This window comes from Pseudorasbora parva, chromosome 2, assembly GCF_024679245.1.
Source record: "Pseudorasbora parva isolate DD20220531a chromosome 2, ASM2467924v1, whole genome shotgun sequence".
Lineage (NCBI taxonomy): Eukaryota > Metazoa > Chordata > Actinopteri > Cypriniformes > Gobionidae > Pseudorasbora > Pseudorasbora parva.
The window spans coordinates 39,588,189-39,610,697 of record NC_090173.1 but is presented as its reverse complement, the minus strand read 5'-3'; the positions used below and the strand labels follow the sequence as shown (position 1 = coordinate 39,610,697).

The window sequence follows — 22,509 nt, the reverse complement described above, 5'->3', positions numbered from 1 at the left end:
TTATATAAAACTTTAATGAATTAGTGGCTTGGGGTGTAATGATACATGTATTTGTACTGAACATTTTCAGTGCATGAAGGTCTTACGGTTCGGTACGCCTGTGTACCACATGAATGCAGTGTTTTAACCACTGCACATGCAGAACTTCTCTCTGTGCGGAACATCATTTCAAACTTTCTACCATGAGGGGACAATATCATTTTCTATCGATATACTTTGATGTTGCAAACACATCTGAAAAATAATGAAGGAAACGGAGTGGGCTGCTGCCGGATAAGTGCATGATCCAAACAGTCTTAAACATGAGACATGCTTTATATTGACCGCATCAAACTAAATCATAACGGCTTGCCCTGCTATCAGATGCAGGTGTTTAATGCGTTCGAAATGTGTTTTGCTCAGCTTGCAACTTACATCTTACGGTTGTTGACTTAGCTCCAATTCCATTTCACATTTCCGATTATCCTGACAGCAAATGAGTCTATATTTAACTTTGCAGACTTCAGTGAACGAGTCCCGGCATGCTCATACGCGTCAAATAGATGGAGTGGAGTAAAATGGGGGCGCTCTGGTTGTAACCAAATTCTAAAATATACTGCCAAGATATTCTCTTCTCCCAATTACAACAGCACTGGTTGCAGAAATATTGACTTTTTTAATTTAAAGACAGACATAGTTTGTTCAGTAAAGGGCTTATTTTGCGCAATATAGCAATTAAGCCATATCGATTACATTTGTGAAGGTGTGTATCCTGTTTAGAGCTTGATTGTGTAATAAACTGTAAATAAAGTCTTTATATGGAAAAGATTTTAAAAAGGACAGTCTGCTTTCCAAAGAAAAAATTTAAGGTTTCATTATATAACATTAGTTAACAACTTTAGATAACATGAACTATAATAAACTGCACTTCTACAGCATTTAATAATCTTACTTATGTTAATTTTAACATTTACTAATACATTAATCAAATGTTAGGACACAAATGTGTATAATGACATGGGTATGACATAGGTATTACAAGGAGAGGGTGAAATATGAGGACATTGGCCATGCTCCCACTTTTCAAAATGCTTATAAATCATACAGGATGAGTTTTTTTAGGAAGTAAAAATGCAGAATGTTTCCTGTGATGGGTAGGTTTAGGGGCAGGGGGAGTGTAGGGGGAGAGAATGTACAGTTTGTATGGTATAAAAACCATTACGTCTATGGAGAGTCCCCACAAAGATAGTGAACCAGACGTGTGTGTGTGTGCGTGCGTGCGTGCATGTGTATGTGCACACATGTTTGGGGGTGGGTGGAGTGCACATAACTGATGATGATGTTTGGTGGATGGGAGACAACCACAACTGATGATGATTGAGTTAGGTGGAGTACACACACAGTCTCACACACCAACCACTAGGACGAGTCAGAGCGATGGCAAGCCCAACGACTTCCAATTCTGACAATATTTACACTATAGTACTGATAATATTTACAATAATGTATTGAAGTGTTAGCTGTGTTTGTAACTACATAAGAATGAGTACATTGTTTTCATTTTTTGCTGAACTTTCCCATTAATCCTTGGGGGAGCTCATCCCATTTTGACAGACCACAATGAGTTAGCATGTCGCCTGAGGGCTTAGATGTGAGAAAGAGGGAGTGGAGACCACAGCAGGGCCTGCCCCGTGAAGAGATGCCAGACAATCAAACACTGAATATGGATCAAGCCCTCACACACGCAAAGCAGTCTGGGACACCAATACTGTTCAAAGCCATTTAAGTAGAGTCTGTCTAAATAGGACCTGAGAGCCAGCTTCTGCCCGCAGGGCCTCAGGGACAACCTGGGCCACCGGAGCAGTCCCATCACCCCCTCCTTATCCTTGGAAAACAAGTGACAGAACACAAGCAGAACAAGCCCACGAGGAACCGAACGCCACCGTGTGCTATTGACAAGCACTGGAATAGCCGCAGCTCTGTCTTTATTCACCAGCTAACACCTGCCAGCAGTTCACCTTAACACAGAACTAGGAGGCTGGAAACAGAACTTCAAATCAGAAGTCGGACATAAGCTGTCAGCACGAGATGTGGATGAGGTCAGAGTGAGAGAATCAGTCGACTCCATTGCTATTGTTTGCGAAGGTTTCTGTTTGGGGGCTGCATGTGTCACAGGGCATGACCGAATTTCCAAATGCTGTCTTCCGTTATTTGTAATATTTATAAAGAAAAATACCCCCATAGAGTATAAATTATGGAACAAGCATGAAAATAAGCCTCCCGTATGACGGCAGAGCTGGTTCATTTTATAGACCCTTGGGTTCCTGATGTCAATCTGACCTCTTATTCCCAGGTGTCCTGGGAATTCCTGCTAGAAATCACACGTCTGTCCTCAGCATGCTGTTTCCCTCCATCCTTTACGCCGGCACGATACGTCCGTCATACATGCTAAACTTGCCGTGTGACAACAAAGCAAATATTTGTCTCCTAGGCATTATCTACAAATGCACATATTTTCTAATATATTTTTTCGGCTGTGTTTCGTGGACGCCCGGCTCGCTCATCTGGCCCTATTTGTGTGACAATACCTTCTGAAGAAACTCCTACATGTGCCTTGAAGTTTTCCCAGTCCCTGAATCACTGAATATTTTATAGCTTTAGTGTCTTTTTTGCCTGTCAATCTGCCAGCTGTTCTCTTTCTTTCTTTCGTTGTGTGTGTGTGTGTGTGTGTGTGTGTGTGTGTGTAGGGTGGTATCAGATCACCTTTTTTACGCTTCATAGGAATTCATTAGGCGTAGTGTAAATTAAGGCGGCGACAGATTTAGAGGAGGAAAACAAGGACGTCTTCATCCCTCTCCTGCTATTTATTGTCTCTGCCCAATTCTCTCCATCCTTGAAAAGGCTGTTCTGGCATGTTCCTCCACATCTCAGCTGAAATTAACTGTAGGTCATGTACTTGTACATTATCTCTATTTGCATCTCAGGGTTGCTGTGCTGCTGTAAAAACAGGGCCAAATATAGAAACACATATAGGTTGTCATAGTGCACTGTGAACCTTTTTAAAACTTGTTTTGAATATATTATGATCTCATTTGCCCATTTCAGTAATTGCATAGTTTGTCCATACCGAAAAGGGTGTTTCTTCAACTTTGGCCACTATCCATGTTCCTGGAGTAGATTTTAATTAACACCAAAATATTTCAACCTTTTCTGTTTATTAGCTAAAGGTCACATTAAAATTGACTCGATTTTCCCCATTTTATTTATTTTATTTTGCTACTCTGCAAATTACTTTTATAAAGACGTTATTATTTTACATTTATTTCGACTCAAACTCAAGATTTCAGTCTTAAATATGGATTTGGTCATAAATTAATTATTACATTAATTTGATTTATAATTACATAAAATCATAATAATCTAAGAATTAAGTGAAATAAACTTGAGCCATCTCAATATTTATAGTATGAAAATGATTTATATCTAAATAATGTGCTATGTGTAGTAATATCAAAATGTGTTCAAGTATATTGTTTATTAATTACATTATTATAAAAATTACATTAATATTGAATAATATATAATATGCGCTTGTGAATTGTTTTTTTGTTTTTGTTTTTTTGTGCATTTAATTTATCATTTTTATTTCTCTCTGTTTTACATTTTTCTCTCATATGCCCTAAAGTCAGGGGGTGTTTAGCCAAGTTTGAAATGCTGGTGTCAGAGAGTTATACTTACGGAACATAGTTATTCACATTCACGAAAGTTCATTATTTGCATGCCTTTTAAAGCCTTGCCAGTTAAACATTTCATTCGCATGCTTATATGCACTATGCTGAGCGCACACGCTAAAAGCCTGTCAAACACGGGTGATTACTGGACTAAGTAGTCTTACTGTGCTAATATTGTCAAATACACACAAGGTTAACACAGTCGGTTATGTCTAAAGTGAAAGTAAAATCGCATGTGTCTGTAGGCCTATATGAGATGCGAGCAGGTTGTGACGGTTCACCTCTAAAATGATGTTATAAATACAACAAAAGACAACGAGAAAATCACTCACTGCTCTTGAATTAAAAAAAAAAGAATTAACTTTATTTTAATCAATGTATATTTTATATTGAAGACTATGTAGTGTTTTAATTTTACATGTATTCATTCATTTTCATAGTTAAATGCTGCTGTACAGCTCTGAGCTGCCCCTGTAAATCTTTTATATATTTATTTTATATTATACAACTAGGAATGTGTACAAGGTTTATTTTTAAGTAAAATTCTAGTTTAAGTAAGGTTTTTCAAGTCGTTTAAGTAAAATAAAGAAAGTATTGCAATCTTCATTTCAAACCTCTGTACCTCTGTTCCTGTCGCCTAAGAATAGAATAGCAAAAAAAAACGAACCAAACCGAAAACCGTGGTTAAAACTGAACTGTATTGTTGCATCCCTAATCAAAATACATTTTGACTTTGACAGACATCTTTTTTTAATAGATATAATTCCATTCAAGTTTTATTTTTAGTAAATTATGTAAAAAATAATAATAATACAAGATTGAAAATATTATCGAGTGTATTCAGTATACATGAAATTAGCCATAGAAATACAAAAAAGTTCCAGCATTTTATTCCAAAAATGTTACAAATTCACTTACAATAATCTCCATCACAGAATAATAAGAAGTTCATTACATAATTTAGAAAGTGGTGGAAATGTGGTTATGGAAACAAATTATAATAATTACACTACAAAGAGTGTGCCATATAGGGCCAAAATTGCTCATAGTTGAAGAAACATCCATGCATAAGCTTAATATGATTTACACAAGTAGGAAATGTCCCTAGATCCTGGAACAACATTCCTGTTTACCAGTCAGAAATGTTTGGGGTTAGGCTCTGATGCCATAACATTACTTACTTGTGTGAATTACACTACACTCTGCGTATACAGTATATGCATACTGTAAACTCACTGTTTTGGCCTCTTGTTTTTTGCCTTTGCTGCCGGACAGTGAACAAGAAGTACCGTGGATCACATGGTAAGATATCTCAAAACGAAGTTCAAACCCACACCAGTGGAGAACATTTGTTCTTATCTTGTTTTATCTTGTTTTTATGCACTAACTAAAAGAAAAGCACAAGTCTGTAAAAGCATTCGTGCCATCTTAACACATAGCTCTGTTCTCCTATGAAATCTCTTCAATGGCGTTTACAGATCTATGGACAACAACACTCAGACCTGTGGTGTTTGTGGAAAGTAATTGATTTACACAGGAAATAAGGATTTACAAGCAGTTTTAAGAGTTTGTAATCAATATCCTCAGGACTTGGAGATCATGGTCAAATTTGTATAATATACACACATTCCATATTCAACTTATAGTTCTGTTTCAGTCAAAAAATGCTAATTATGTCATCATTTAAATGACAACAGAATTGTAATATTTAGGTGAATTATTCCTTTGATGTGCCATTGTATGACAACATCATTGTTACTGCAATAACACAAAGTATTACTTTGGCTAGCTATTCAAAGAACAGATTCAGCAGTCCAATAACGGTCTTAATACAATTACTTGAGTTTGGGCCTCAGAAGAGATGACAAGCATACACGGAAAATGAGATAAGCTTACTAATATTCATAAACTAATATCATTTACATGTATTAAGGAAGAAACCAGAGCTCTTTAAAATAGAAACGGATGTCTGGTTGATTTATCCAGTGGTGATCATGTGGTAAAAATAGGGAATTAGGCTGTTTACCACATCCCTGATGAATTTCATCCGATTATTGCCTCCCATGGCCACAGGTGAGGCAACTTATCCATTGAAGCAGAAGTAGGCAACCGGAGGATTCCCTGAAACACGCTCCATGCCTCACATATGATAACACTGCAGGATTGACGCTCTTGCCACTCCAAAAACAAATATGAGTCTTCAAATAATATCTTAATGTATTGCAAAGTGTTGCCCCATCTGCAAATACAGAGGGAGGGAGGCCCATGTGCCCCACGCAATCTGTTCCAGTCTCGGCTGTTACGAAAGCCCGCTGGAGACTTAGTTATAAAAAATGCATTCCTATTTACAGTGCATTTGAGATTTAGTTTAAATTAGCATTGCATCTGTGATTTTTGGAGAATTCTAAGAAACTTTAAGGCATTCATAGATGTTCTCAATGTTTCCTCCTCATTGAAGCATTTGGTTTAGTCCACATGATGTTTATGTGGCAGTGGCATAGAGAAGTTTGTCTTTTCTGTCAGGAAATACTTCAACCCTGAAATATTGTAATATTCGCTAGAATTGTAGCCCAAAGTACAAACATAAATCATGAAGCGAAATGCAATCTTTAGCAGTGACCTTTAATATTCTTTTTGTGAATATTAAAGGTCACTGACAATATTCAGATTAAAGCTTGGCCAATTTTTCAATTAAAGTATTACATTTGGTTCCTTCCATCCTGAATATGTGCTTATGACCTCTGCACACTCTTTGACATATTTAATAAGTCACATCAGATGCTATCTGTAATTGGAGCGGCCCGTCCCTTTTAGGACTTCTACTGTATCGCATGAAGTTCCAAATTTTGACTTCAGAAGCTCCTTCATGCTTTTCGTCAAATTCGACATCAAAGGCTTGATTCTAGCATTCGACTTAGTTATTTAAATCCTCATTATCATAAGATTTCAATATTTTAGATATTCTCTAATTTTCCTCTGGAAAGAATAAAGCTGATTTAATAGGCAATATTTAATTTTTCACTGTTAGACGAGAGATGTGCTTGGGTCATTTTAAAAATGTAAAAAGCATATGCAAGAATGATTTGGCATAACAGCCGGAGAAAGGGGTGGGGAGGAATCCCACTGTTTGGAGCATGTTACAGGACCACTGCCAAAAGATTAATTATTCAAAACATTCTGTGTCAGGAAAGAATAAAACATAAAGAGCTGGATTGTGGCTTTTTGTCTTTTTCTGAGTGGAATACCACAAAGTGAAATCTGTTGTTTTATATTATTAACTTCATATTGGGGACATATCTGATCATTCATTTAAAAACAAATGCATTTTAGATCCTTGCTGAAAGAAAAACTATTCTTAAACCTGCCCAGTCAAACTGTCTAGGCTGGTTTGTTTTGATAGGTTTGGGGCATTTTTGGACCATTCAAACCAGCTTGGCCAGGCTGAATGACCAGCAAACCACCTTAGGGAGGTTTAAGCAGTTTTTTATTTTTTACAGAAGGGATAGTTATTGTAGAGACAGATAAAGATCTAAAGTTCTCTCTCTTTTTTTAACCTTCTCCCCTGGTTAGATTCAGATGCCCCGGCGGACCCTGTGGCTCCAGTGATTGTAATTCCACCCCGAAACACTACGGTGGTGGCCGGGGTCAGTGAGGCCACGCTGGAGTGTGTAGCTAATGCACGGTGAGTATGGCTATATGGACACGCACTGTTCCCAGCAGCAATACTCATTAATCTTTCTTTATTTATCGTCTATCATATCTTCATTTAACCTTCATTTCAAAGCCATTATTATAATAGTTGGTAAAGTAACACTTCCAGTGCATTGAACATGTTTTGATGATTATTATTATTATCAACAGTTGTGCTGCTTATTTATTTATTTATTTATTTTATTTTTATTTATTTTATTTATTTTTTTCATTTGTAATGCATGAATACACATAAATACATATAACATTATAACCTTCATTTTTCTTATGTGTTGCTTATTTTTGATTGATTATTGAAGCCTCTACAGTCACTTTTGATCAGTTTAATGTGTGCTTGCTGAAAATTATATAATTATTTCTTTAAAAAACAAAGATATACCATGTTATACTATCTCTTCTACTGGTCACAATTTCGATAAAAACTGACATACTCCTAAGAAAAGCAGAATTAGTAATAACAGTATATCCTATTTTTGCACTGTTGTTCTCCACAGTCCGGTTGAGAAGCTCACTTTGCTGTGGCGAAGAAACGGCGTGGAAGTGGCCAGTGGTGTGGGCTCCTTCGGCCGACGCTTGACCATCATCAACCCGACCAGTGCCGATGTGGGCATGTACGTGTGCGAAGCCTCGCTTTTGGACAGCAGTGTGAAGCCAGCGGAGGCCAGAGCCTTCCTCGCTATCACAGGTAAAGCACCTTGTCCAATAAAAGCTCCATTTCTTCTCTCCGATACAATGCTTTCACAGCTGTACGTCTGCCGAGAAAATCTTCCATCTTAATAGTTCCACTCAGTGGGGAGTGATGAACAGCAAAGCCCTCTGATAGGTATAGCACTACATTACTGCACATAAAACCTCAAATTACACACTGTATTAGCTGAGCTAAGTGCTTTTAGGAGAGCCTCAGGCATTACAGCTATCGGTCACAGCGCTCTGTGAGAATATCACCAGGTAATTCTACACATTAGGATCATCCTGAATACACACCCCTGAAGTGCCATTAGACCTATTTCCAAGTCATTTGATTTACTTAAAAAACAGAAAATGCACATAATTTGTACTATTTTGTTGAAATAGCAGCGTGTAAGGAGACAAATGTTGGAGGCATCATATCTTTAGGACAGCTCAATGCATTATAAAAAAGGATGCTGCATCTGCAAACATTTTTGTGTGTTATAGGAATACAACGTTAAGGTAATAGAATAGATTGGTACCTCAAATTTATCTTACACGTACAATTATTGTGTTCAATAAAAATGTAAAACTATTATTTTATACTGTTATCATTATTTGAGGTGTTGTCATTATTAGTAGTAGTATAGACACACTATTATTGTTATTAATTATATTAAATAGTGAATAATACTAATTATTATTATTATTATCTGTTCCTAAATAATATTATGTTGGATCATAAAACATTAAAAAAGATTTATAATAACAGTAATTTGTTGTTTAATATAATAATCTTTCTATAATAATATAAGCAGTAATATAATATAATATAATAATATCATGATTTTTATAATAATGTAATTAATAAATAATATTCTTGAACAAATTTTGATATTACTACACAACACACATTATTTAGGTTAACTGACAAATACGTTTTTATGGTGTAATACACTTTAACAGCAAAACACTTTTTCAATAGTCCACTTTAGACATTCTACTAACCATACGTTACTTTACAGCTACTTGTCAACTAACTGTCAGCTTAATATCTGCTAACACTTAATTTTGATGCTGCACATCAGACATTCTCCTGACTATAAGTCACTTTAAAAGTACATGTCAACTTATTGTACTTACCCAAACCCTAACACCTAACCTAACTCAGTCTACTAATACTTTAATTAGAGTTATTTGACATGCAGTTGACGGTTACTAGAAGGATGTTTAAAGTGGACCATCGAAATGAAGTGTAACGGTAAGGCTTACTGTAGTATACAGTATCAATTGTGAACCATGTATCATGCCAAAGATTTATTCATTGCTCAAATTGGTCTTCGTCTCTTAGCGAGAGAAAGCAGCATACAACAAGATTCTCAATTTCTTAATTAGCTATTCCTTAATTATTATTTTGTTTTACATTGTCTCTGATTAATGTAAGTGTCAGGCTGAATTCAGCAGTATTTCCTGTATTTGCATATATTTAACACATACCGAGTACAGGCAGCATTGCTTCTGTACAGTTATATAAGGAAGCCCATTGAGCTAAACAGCATATTAAATATTTATGCCTTCTCTTCACTTCACATTGGTGTCCATTTGAGAGTCCAGCTGACAGGTGTTCTGAGCACCATGTGAAGTCCAATACATATGTATAGACAGACGAATCCGTAACAGGAGGAATATATTACACTGGGAAAGACTGAGTGGATGTGAATTGATGAATGTGGGCTGTCAGTGTGGCGCTGCACATAAGTCAGGAGCTTAGTGACTGTTTGGGTGTCTGAATTATATTCAAGATCTCTAAGTATGCATTTATTCATCTTATTTGTGTAAAAAATGCACTTCAGATTTTTGATGGTCTGCGAGTTTTTTCTCAGGAAACACGCATCAGAGTTATGTCTTTCAAGCGTAAATCTCTACAATAATGTCTCTCTTAAGCTGTACATTATAAGAGATTAATTTCTTGTAAAACTATTAAAGAGATCTATGAAATAGCTCATAGAAAATAAATCAGTGAATGTGCTTTCTCGCCCCGATTTTCATGATTAAAGCATCTAAATAACTGATTAAAGGAATACTTTACCCAAAACTGAACATTTTATTGACCTCACTCTGTCACTCCAAATCAGTGTTATTTTGTTTAATTTTCAATGAATAACAACTTTGCATCACTCCCCTCATCTGCCATTGGACAGACAAACCGATAGACCAGCCCCAAACTCAAGCCATTGGTCGAGTCAATGTTGCTGTTGTCAGGCTGATCAGGATACTCACACAAACAGAGCAAAGAGTCTTTATACATTTTAGGAAATCAAACAAAAAATAGTTAACTTATAGTTGCTTCAGCATATTAACCAGTACTTTATCATAAAAAATGAATCATCACATATCAATTTCTGTCTTTTCCTCCCCAAAAATGACACTGTCACAGAAAAAAAACCCTTAGGGGTAAGACAGCTTGTGACTTTGGGACAACTTTGTACCAGATCTACGCCTAAAATGCAGGGTTTAAAGGGTTAGTTCATCCAAAAATGAAATTTCTGTTATTAATTCCTCACCCTCAAGTTGTTCCAAGACCTTCATTCATCTTCATAACACAAATTATGATATTTTTGATGAAATCTGCGAGCTATTTAATTAACACTTTCAAGGCCCAGAAAGGTAGGAAATACATTGATAAAAAAGTCCACATGACTGCAGTGGTTCAACCTCAATTTTATTAAGCGTCAAGAATACTTTTTGTGTGCAAAAAAACAAACAAAAATAACTTCCACTGTAACTTTACTTCTGACATCAACTGTTCTCAGAGCAGCCTTAACTTCGAGAAAAAGGAGGTATTTTGAAAACTTCTTTTACTAAATTGATTTTTTTTGTTTCTTTTTATTAAACTCTCAGGCATAGAAGCTGACACTGTAATATATATGTCATAATGATTCATATGTTACAGTTATGTTTGTGTTTGTATTTTTAATTGTCCATGTTTCTTTGTTCAGTTTCCTGCCAATCCATTGTTCCTATGGTTACCCTTGTTAATTAATTTGTCCCAACTGTGTCTGGTTAAATATTTTGTGCACCTTCACCTTCAGTCTTTGTCTAGTGTTAGGGGTTAACAATTTATGACCAGTAGTGAAAAATGAAGACCAAGAGTCAGGAGTGTAATTAATTAAAAGAAAGATTTACTTAAGAATAGTTTACAGTTTCATCAGCAGAAGCCAGCTTCAAGTCTCACAGTGAGTTTGTAGGCCACGCTCCCTCCCCACATGAAAACATACTATATTATAGCAAAATTACTATAGTAAATATACAACAGTAAATTAACGTGTAATAAATACCATAATATACTATAATATACAAAAATTTACTGTAGTATCTTTACTATAGTATGTTTCAAAACACTATAGTGTTTACTGGAGTAATTTTACTGTAATTTTACTATAATATACTATAGTATTTATTCATGTGGGTCTCTCCCCGTCTCGTTGCCCTGCCTATCGTACATACAATTGTCCCAACAGTTATACTGTTTTTAAGGTCTGTCCATGTCATTACTGCAAGCTGGATTATTCTGTTTGGTTCAGAGCAAATGCACAGTCATGGTAAATTTTCACACATTGTCAATTAATCCCGGAATTAGGCCCCTAGTGACCTTCCAGGTCTGGAGCAGGCACCAGCTTGCCCAGAACAGCAAGTCCACCCATATCTTAGAATGTCCATTTTGTTTTCCAATTGTACACCATTCTCAACACTGATCTGTAACACAGAATAGTGTTACATCCCCCCCCCCCCCCCCCCCCGTTATCTTGTTATTGGTTTAATTTGTCCCACCTTTTCCCTCTTGATTTCTTCCCTTCTTAAGCTCCTTGTGTTTGTCAGTCTTTGTTGGATCGTTGTACTATCTGCGTCTCCCGTTTCCCCCGTGACTACTATGTGGTATGTTTTGGGTTTTGGTTTATGTTTATTATGTGTTTTGCCCCCTCAAGGGTGTTTGTTTTGTATTTATGTTAATAATAAATTATCATTTCTCTGCACTTGAGACTTTGCACCAGTTTTCTTTTGTGTTGAATGTAACATTCTCTCAGTGAGAGATACAGACGTTAGTACAGGCAATATTCATCTTGACTCTTTACTTTTAGTTCAGTAAAAGTAAATATAAAATATAATAAATTAAATGAAAGACAAATCCATATTTAATATCTGGAAGCCGGGCTAAGTGAGCAAACACTGTTTCTGCACTCCTGGCATGTTAGGGGTGTGTGATGCCTCCAAAATCCAAACACACGACACCTTGTTGCACGTGTTTAGTTACATGTCACACATCTCTAAAGGCATCTTTACACAGCCGAGTTAAGGCGGGTCTAACGTGGGTCTGTGTCTGCTCAAAATTCTGTGTAAAGACGCGATGCCGCATTAAAGCAGACTTAAAATATGCCGGATCTGACCCACCTCGGCCCCTAGTATCAAAAGCGACATAGAAGCGTTTTTTGATTCAATGTAAATGAACGCGAACCTGTGCCGCCTTAAACTACATCATTGTCATGACAACCACCTGTCAGCCAGCTCACTAGGCGCGAGAATCAAGAAGAAGCAAGGAGACAAACTATCTAGGAATTAAAGTAAATGCTTTCTGTACTCGTTTGTAATCTTCCTTTGAGACTGGCAGATCAACGCACTGCAACATTTCCCCTCAGAAACGATAAATGCTTAACCCAATCGGCGTCACTGTGCAACCCAGTATCATAATCTCTTGGAGAGAATGATATTTTATATTAGATTTGATATTTTCTGATATATTCTATCTGCTGTCCTACATGTCGTTAAAATAGACTGAAGTTTGGATTTTTCCCTTAGGCATAGTGCAGCCTAACAACTTGAAATGGCTATAGCTACTCAATCATTATGGTTGTAGGCTAATTTGTCTATAAGCAACATTGTAGAATATTTGAGTTTATTTAATTTTTAATTATCATTATTATTAGGCTATGTGCATATTTATTTAGAACATTTAGCTTATTACCGTTCGTTACCCATCGGGTATAGCCTAACTGCCAGAGAAGGGCTAAATTTAATTTGCATGGTGGTAGTTTGTACCATTTCGTTATTTTGGCTCGAAAATTCGTTTTTTGGAAATATTAACTGAATTTAGAAATGCTTTTAAACCATTTTTATTAGCCTAATAATAAAAAAAATTAATTAAGACAGCGTTTGGAAATTATGAAGTGCATAAACAATATTCCCAGAATATTTGTTGCTATTGTGACATAAAAGTAGAAAATGTATAGTTTATAATTATGTATATCACCTAGGCTATCTGTATCATATGGCAAAAAATTACAGAGTGAGTTGTTCCCGCTCTCATAAAGGAACAAAATGCGTCGGTGCTTAATTTCGTTGGACAAAGGGTTAAAGAAAACTATAATGTCATAGTTAGGCTATGTTTAAATATTAGCCTATAACATTGTTTTAATTAAATAGCCTAACTGTCTGTAGGCTATAGGCCTATTTAATAAAGACGCGAACAAAAATCGTCGGTAATGGATTGACGTGTGTAACGTTTTTCTGTTCACAAGGTTCGTTATACGAGCTGAGAACTAAACTTTGTTTTGGGGAAATATTACAATCCTGACCACTTTTACAGTCTATGGGCTCAGAGAGATGGGGTATGCAGCCTGGTGCTATAATGGAGATTCCAGATCGCTCTTCTTTGGTCAGAACCAGGGAGAACAGGTCCGATATGCACCGAAACAACAGCGAGCGCAGACACAGAGCGGCCAGAGAAATGGAGGAGCGACTGCAGTAGGCTATGGTGTTTGTGCAAAACTGCGGAAAAACTGCAGAAAAAGAGCGGGTGTTGAAACCTGTCACCGAGAAAAGAGTGGGTGTATCCCCCACGAATGCGACGCCCCTGTAGCCTAGCCTACATGTTGTGAATGCTCTAAAGTGACTTTCTGTTTCTTTGAAAAAAACTTTGGACCACTTTTAATCCTGCGGTATTCTACCCGTAATAATGTAGGCTATACTTTCTTTATAGCATTGTCAATCAGGCACAATTTTATTAAGAAATATAAAATAACTATACCGTAGCCTACAATAGAAGATTTGCAGAATTACAGTAGACCTACAGAATTATGCCAAACATCAAAAGCGCTTTATAGAAGGCAGAAAAAAACGATTTAAAATTCCGTATTTTTATTTTAGGTCTTTTTTTATACATTTCATTATTTGTTTTAAATTAATTTATAATACTTTGTTAAAACTGTAGTTTTAAATAATGTTCAACACAATGATCGATTTTAATTCCTGTGTAAATGCATTTATGCCGCTTCAGAGAAGGATTAAACGGTCTTTGTAAATGCACATTTTTGGGATTTTATGCCGCTTCAGAATCGGTTTCTGTGCCGCGTTTGCTGTGTAAAGATGCCTTTAGTCAGACCCTCAGTCACGCCTCTGAGACCAAATACACACTTTAGAAAACAACAAACAATCAGTGGTTCTCTTAAGCAAAATCATAACTGGCAATAATCATTATAATTATATAGTAGGGAGATAAATATTGATTAAGGCTTTGATTATGAATTTAATTAGAATATATATAAATATATATACATACAGGTATATTAAAGCGGCAGTGGATTTCAGAACCCCCCTTTCGCTAGTCAATGTTGTGTTAGAGTGTGTCGTGGCTGCCTCTGTTCCTGAGCAACATTATTAAACTTTCTGTTTGGATTTTGATCTTCTCTTCAGTTTGTTCCTAGTTCACCTCACCATCATAACTACTTGACTTAGTAATTGTCACCCACTTTTCACCCCATTTGCTGGTGAAAAAGGTCCAAAAATTTAGCATGCCAAATATCTCACAGGTGTCGTTGACTCTTCTGTGAGTTTCTTTGATCGTCTTTGATCATTCACGCTGCTTGATTGTTACTCACGTGCACAAACACCAATTTGCTTATGATATGTCAGCGATTTCACAAAACCTGTTGCCGAGTCAAAATCTGACCTAAAATCGGGCAGTGTGAACTCACCATAACCTGCACTTTCCGCCGATTTTGAAACGCACAAGGCTGGATATAACCTGCTTTTTATTTCCATGATACTTTAACAGTTGGTGGCATATCCTCTGAAAAACTCCTGCGATCCAAAATCCAATGCCAGCGACTTACCTATGACGACTTGACAGCTGAGCAGGATGCATAAATGTCACATTTGCATAGGCTGTACTATTTGAATTCAATTAAAACATTAAATAGAATGATACAATAACAATATTAACTGGTTAATGGTAGTTGAGCAAATGAGTGTTTCTGTTCAGAACTAATAAACTTAAACTTCGTTTTGTGTATTTTCCTGTTAAAATTTTGCTTATTTCTGGTTCCTTGAAATAACTAAAATGTATAGCGAAAATATTAGTAAATTTAGAGTAGCAATGTGTATCCTTAAGCTACTAATTTAAAAGACTTGGAGGAAGTATGTACTACATGTGTAAAAGTACAGCATGAACACTCTTACTAATGTCTCCTATCATTTTCTACAGAAGATTTGTAACAATATGGAGGTGAATAAATAATTAATGAATTGTATTTTATGGTTAAACTGTTCCTTTAAAACAAAACATTCCGATATACCTTTTTACAATATAATGTGAACATAATAAATAGCAGTTTCCTCATTGCAGACTCATGACAGATGTTCTATAAGCATGAAATCTATAATGTAAGGCTGCAGCATTGTGAAGTTGCAGTGGCCATCTGTGCCTCTGCAGGAAGTCTAAACATTACAGTAGAGGACATTAGGTGAGTGAAGTGAATGAAACATGCCCACCAGTGCTCTCAGTCTTAATGCAACCCTTCCACATGTCTGACTGCCGAAGACATGTGACTACATTAAGCAGAAGCCAAGCATTTCAATCTTGACAATGTTTATGAATTCATTTCTTTTGCTCCGGTAAGCATTTGGTTGCTAAAAGGGGCGGCAGTGGCTCAGTGGTTCATGTAGATTGTCTACAAACCGAAAGGTTGGTGGTTCGATCCCCGGTTCCACCTGACCAAGTGTCGAAGTGTCCATGAGCAAGACACCTAACCCCAGCATGCTCCCGATGAGCTGGATGGCGCCTTGCATGGCTGACATCGCCGTCGGTGTATGAATGGGTGAATGTGAGGCAAAAATGTAAAGCGCTTTGGATAAAGGCGCTATATAAATGCAGTCCATTTACCATTTCCATTTAAAAAGGGAATACATTTGCCCCACGCCCATAAAGGAAAATACAATTTTTAAGAAAATACATTGAATTCCACTGCTTGAATCACTCGATTACTTCTGAAGCCATTTACGAATTTCAGTACCTCGAAAACGTCATTCTTTTGTATTCGGTTGAGATGTCAGTGTTCTCAAATAAGCTTATTTGCTTTTTCAGAGGCGCCCTATTTTACCGCTGAGCCCAGGAGGAAGATGATGGGAGAGGTGGAGAAAAGTGTGGATATCCAGTGCCAAGCTCGAGGTGAGTGCTTTACGGGCCGGACTTAAACCAAGGGGTTTGGATTGATTCAAGGTTTAAAAAGTATACTCTCCGATATGCTTGACACACAATAGACATACAATACACTTCAGCCCCACTCTGATCCATACGCTTTATCGAGCACTCAGAGCTTTTGTAGTCAGTAATCTTAGTTACATAAAGGCATTCATAGCAATTTTCGCATTGCATTCTTTGCGTTGCCATCCAACATCATGGATGAACTCCTAGGAGCACCATGCGGGTCTATTAACCAACCCCAAATGTTGTGCCCTGCCCTGTTGTGGGGTGATTTATAAAATCTGTACATTTAGAGGATGTCAGCATCCCTTCTTTGAAGACAAATGGCAGCCTTTCGGACGAGTGGTGAAGAGTTTACGATTAGCTGTGAGATATTAGGTGTTGATGGGAAGGGACTTAAACCATTATCATTATAGCGTGGGAAAATGGCCAATGAAATGGTATTGGCTTTCTGCCAGAAATATTCTCTAGCTTTCTAATAGTGCTGAAATGGATAGTCGACCCAACTCTTATAACCGTGCTTATGATATTTGTCCGTTGAGGTTCAGCTTCGGCTCAGCTGCAATTTCAGCGAGGGGTAAAAATGATCCCTCAGCATCAGATGGGCTGCGAGAAATAAAAACAAGCGAGTCACCCTGCCGTATCCTCAAGAGCAGAAAGTGGAATCAATCCATTACCTCTCTTATGTGCTGCTTCTGGGACCGTTCTCACTTTTTTATGTGGCTGGATTGAAAGGAATCCTTTTGTTTTGAGAAGTTATATCTCTCCAGAGCAGAATCAGAAGTCTCCAGCTCTAAAGGATCAAGGAAAAGACTATAACACATGCCCAGAGCCCCTCGCTCTTTTGATACGTCTTAGAAAATTTGCACAGCAAAGTCTGCGGCTGTTTGGTGCTGAGTGGAGCTTGATACAGCCGCTAAGCACAGGCGAAGAGCGCTAAATGAGTTTGAATAGTACAATCTGGTGGCCTTCTCTTGATAGAGACGAGAGCCACAACGAGTGATGATTTCTATGTTAGCTCTTTCAGCCGTTACTTAAATCATTCCCCCCGAGAGTGCACTTTTCCAAGCTGCCGGAATATTCTTAGAAGTGTGCTAGCCGAATCGGTTTGCAGGCTTAAGGCCTCAGATCATCTCATTTCCACTTGACACTTCATCTTTTTTATATCCTACAAAGGGAGCATCCAGCATTTTCAAAATTAGACCTTTGGGTGTGTATAATAAAGAAAGAGTGTTAATACCAACGCAGTCTGTGTTGCTTTGTACTGCACAGGCCACTGCTTCCAAAGGGAAGAATGGGGATAAACATGCTGTGATTTCAAGTTAGCAAAATGGATTCACTGAAACTGGAAAGTTTATAGAATATAAGGCTGCCTCAGACAATATACCAACAGTACCAGGTTGCTTTAGTTTGAACAATTAGCTTTGTTTAGTTTCAGTGACAGCAGCACTCAAGCTGCATGAACTCCTCAACAGGTTTGTGTAAATCTGATGATCATGCCCTCCAGCAGGATTTGTGACGATCCAAAGAGCATTCTGAGCTTGAATAAGTCACATGATCGATAATACTAATTTATTAAAATAATCTATCTATCTATCTATCTATCTATCTATCTATCTATCTATCTATCTATCTATCTATCTATCTATCTATCTATCTATCTATCTATCTATCTATCTATCTATCTATCTATCTATCTATCTGTCTATCTGTCTGTCTGTCTGTCTGTCATGTTGATAGATATATAATTGTGCATGCTGAATCTCTCTCTCTCTCTCTCTCTCTCTCTCTCTCTCTCTCTCTCTATATATATATATATATATATATATACAATTTTTTAACTTTCTGTAAACTGCAGTTTTGTCTCAGTTTTAAAGCTTTTAAAATGTTTAATACACTTTTTTTTCTCTATAATTTTTTATTTCCAGGTTACATTTATAATTTAATTTCAACCTCCTGAACCCAACTGTTCAATTGCTACCTTCAACTGACCTTCATTGTGACCCATCATGTTGTTTTTAACTCACAGGGGTGCCTATGCCCAAGCTGGAGTGGTATAAAGATGCTGTGCCCCTCAGTAAACTCAACAACCCTCGCTACAAGGTCATCTCCAGCATGGGCCTTCAGGTCAGGAAGGTGCATCCCAGCGATACCGGAATCTTCCAGTGCTTTGCCAGGAACTCGGCCGGAGAGGCTCAGGTCCACACTTATCTGGACGTCACGAGTGAGTCTGACCCCGAGACTGGACAGGGGGGCGTCATGCATTCTTTATCGCACATTTTCCAGACTCACTGTTATCAATTATTGAAACACAAACATACTCAAGATGTTGCCAAGGGTATTAGATATTACCAGCTGCAAAATGTACCTTCTCTTAGCCAGCGATTGTACAGCAGTTCCTCCGCATGGCAGATGTGTTGTTCCTAATCTATGGACATGTGATTCTCACGTCTTTCTATAAGAGATGCAACAGCTCCCTGTGGAGAGGCCTGTCTGGAGTTGATTACATCGTAGTGTTTGTCAGGGCACTGCCCTGATCTGTACATAAGGACATTAAGACCCCCTCAGAGGAGCACTCTCATCACACAGATAATTACCACAGCCCCGACTGCACATATTTACTGCATGTAGATTGCCGTAATGATTTGAACTTCTAGCCGCATTGACCTTTAAATCATTCGATTGTCCGTGATTGTGCAGAATATTTTGGGGAATGATGCTTGCTCATTAAAAAGAACAATATTTTTTTAAAGTTTTTAATTTTTCGTTTTGTTTTACAATAACCTTATTTTGTTCAGGGTCAGAAAAATGTAGAAAAATAAAAATGTAAAACTAATACTGTTTTAGAGTACAAAACATTCACTAATAAGGTGATGACTTTAGAGTAAATATAAAAATAGAAATGTATAAAAATGTTGAATAAGGAGACTTTAATGAAGCTATTGATTTCAGCCATTAAAAAAAGTTTTTAATAAGTAAGTAAAAAAAATCTGAAGCTGAAGATCTCTCCTTGCAAGTTGAATGTGCATATCTAGACTCGCTCATTGACTGGCGATTCATACAAAGCTGTTAGTTCTTCTGCAAGCTGTATTATTCCAATATAGATCTGTTTCATGCGAAAGAGATCAAGGACAAGTATAGTGGATAAATGTTAGTGTGGTCCATAATCACTCGCCAGGCCTTTATCTCAGAGAAATGATACGTTGTACAAAACATCGGCGCATATATTGAGCATGTTGATTTTCAGTGACATACCTCCTCTGATTTTGAATTGTGGAACATTGCGTGGATGTACAGTTCAAGTGCTCTAGCAAAAGTAGCACTGATAAACCTTTAGAATACATGAATTTAAGAGATATTGAGGTTTATTTTATATATGCTAATTATGCGAAAATACTTAGTAGAATGTGTCCTAAATAAATCAAGACATGGAACAATAATGGGTTATTTTGGGCTGTTGTTAAACTCTAGTGGGAGGCTGTTAATCTCTCTTTCATGTTTTCCTAGTTATTTACTGTCTGTTATTTAATGTGCAGCATTATAACTGATGTGTGCCACAGGTGTGTTCACTGTATATGTACAAGTGACTTATTCAATTAGGATTTCTTTGTCTTTCAGGCAGGGTACCCGCGGGGTCTTGAAAAGTATTAAAAGGTGATAAATTAATTTTGGGAAAATTAAGACCCTTATAAAGTATTAAAAAGTCTTATCACGGCTTTATAAAGTCTTACATTTTGAAAGTATTTTGTTCAAGCTTTGTCAAAAGAGTTTGACTCCAAAAAAGTATTTATGAATATATTTATTTTCATCCCCATAAGTATTAAGAAACAACGGGGCGCTCAGTCTGAGATCGGCTTGGAGCGAGCGCGCCAGGGATGGAAATTAGTACCCGCCACCAGCCAAATGCGACTGATTTTGAGTTGTAGCGGGTAAACTTAGCCTAGAAATCTAGATGCACCCTAGCGGCAGCAAATTTAATCTGCCCGCAAGTGTCATCTAGGAACTCTCAATACCCTTCTGAGCTGTATTCCTCTCAATCTGGACGGGCCAACCACATCATGCATAGAGTCGGCGGGCGGGGCCATAATGACGACGGCCGAGTTGCGTTTGCGTGCTTCTAGTAAACACAGAAACTGGCGAACGACGGCGGTCTTTCGAATCAGCTTGGACTGCGATTCTGGAAGACTTGGAGTTAAGCTTTTCTCTGAGAAAAGAACAAAGAACGGCACTGAAGTCATTCTTAAGAAGGGAAGATGTGTTCGGAGTTTAGCCGACCGGATACGCCGAATGTTTAATCTATCAACAAGCTCCGTTTCACCTTCGTTGCTCTGGTTGGTGTAGCTCTATCCTATCGCGTGCAGAGGGAGTTTGAAAGACAACCGTTTATCCCGCCCCTCGGATTGAGCCCTGTCAATAGTGAGTTTCCAGACCAAACATCTTGATGTGGGTCTGGCTTGTCAGGCTAGGGTAAACTCGCTTCGCCTACCGAGCTGTTTCACCTCTTTGTAAACTTTGTTCAATGTATGCGAGTGCTGCCTTATGTGCGCATATGACCAGTCGTTTTCTCCGTCATTACTCGCGTGAAGACTGTGAGACTCGCGCGCTCTGTGAGAAAGAGAAATATTGTGCACGAATATTGAGTTTTCTTTCAAGTCTTGCGCTTAAACGGACAAACTCACACAAGAAGTATGTCAACATGTCCATCTTGATGAGTATCCAAGCAGACATAGTCTGAATATGCCTTAAGTGAACTGTATAGTATGCACAGTCGAGAAAGACGAGCATATCCCTGCATCAGGTCTTAAAGGCGCAGTAGCATTTACTGCTGCCTGAGTGATGTCCTTATATTTAGTTTGACATTAAACAATGCTCTTGATTGAATAACTTTTGTAAGTTTAATAAGGATTAATCTTTCATTTAAACAGTTAAATATGCAGTTATTTTACATTTGATTACTTTATTCAATTTCTGTACCTTTCTGCAGGCCAGTAGGCATGTGCATTATTATTTAATGGTCGAGTTAAACATTTTAATTTTATTTTTCGGTTTTCGGCTTTGGTGTCTTCTTTTTTTGGTTTCGGACAAGAATTTTGATTTCGGTTCATCCCTACTGACAATGTTTTGCTCGGTATGTCGTCAACACACTTCAGAACATGCCAAAACTAATAGTTTCATTGTTGGGACTAAAAACCATAAAACTGGAAGCCATAAAAGACCACAAATCATCCAAATGCCACATCCAGGTAAAAAAAGAGCGCACAGAGCCCTACTTATTTAATGAAATGTATTCAGTTCATGTTTTGTGTGTGTATAAGCGAGAAAGAGAAAACGTCAGTATTTCATTGAGACTTGAGAATAAATAAACTGCTTAAGTATTGTAGAGCTTGTAGTATTAATTTTCACATGCAGTTACACATTGTCAGTTAAAAACAAAAAAGTGACTGGTAAAAACATTGAGTGGTAGACTTTGAAAAAAGTTAATTTCGTCCCTGGTGGGCGCTGTCTACAGGTGACATCATGTATTTTGTGAAATGCGCAGTTAGGTGATGTGTCGCCCTCCATATGTTGCAAAACATATAAGCAATATAAACAATACAAAATTGGCCTACGATAGAGATTTTAAGTCTACATTCGACTACAACTGTTTATTAAAAGTTTGTTGCCGATTACATTTACATTTAATCATTTAGCAGACGCTTTTATCCAGAGCGACTTACAAAAAAGGGGAGAGTAATAGAAGCAACGAAACAAACAAGGTCAACAACCTGTAAGAGCTGTAAGAAATCTCAATTAATTAGCACAGCACAAAAGGTTTTTTATTTTTTTATTTTTTTATAGCCATCTACAATAGCCATCTACAATAGCCACCTACAACAAAAACTC

The 22,509-nt window shown here is 37.3% G+C and overlaps 1 protein-coding gene across 3 annotated transcripts in view; it reads left to right on the top strand.

The window, feature by feature from the left end:
* The window catches only part of sdk1a (sidekick cell adhesion molecule 1a), a 479,647-nt gene that overhangs the window by 324,571 nt on the left and 132,567 nt on the right, over positions 1 to 22,509 (top strand). For 2 of the 3 annotated variants that reach the window (XM_067420057.1, XM_067420048.1), the window contains exons 6-10: positions 4,986 to 5,012; positions 7,281 to 7,392; positions 7,916 to 8,106; positions 16,507 to 16,590; positions 18,656 to 18,850. In XM_067420057.1, the coding sequence (XP_067276158.1) occupies positions 4,986 to 5,012; positions 7,281 to 7,392; positions 7,916 to 8,106; positions 16,507 to 16,590; positions 18,656 to 18,850 (609 nt within the window). The remainder of the gene's footprint in view (positions 1 to 4,985; positions 5,013 to 7,280; positions 7,393 to 7,915; positions 8,107 to 16,506; positions 16,591 to 18,655; positions 18,851 to 22,509) is intronic. The other variant, XM_067420064.1, reaches the window with a different exon arrangement.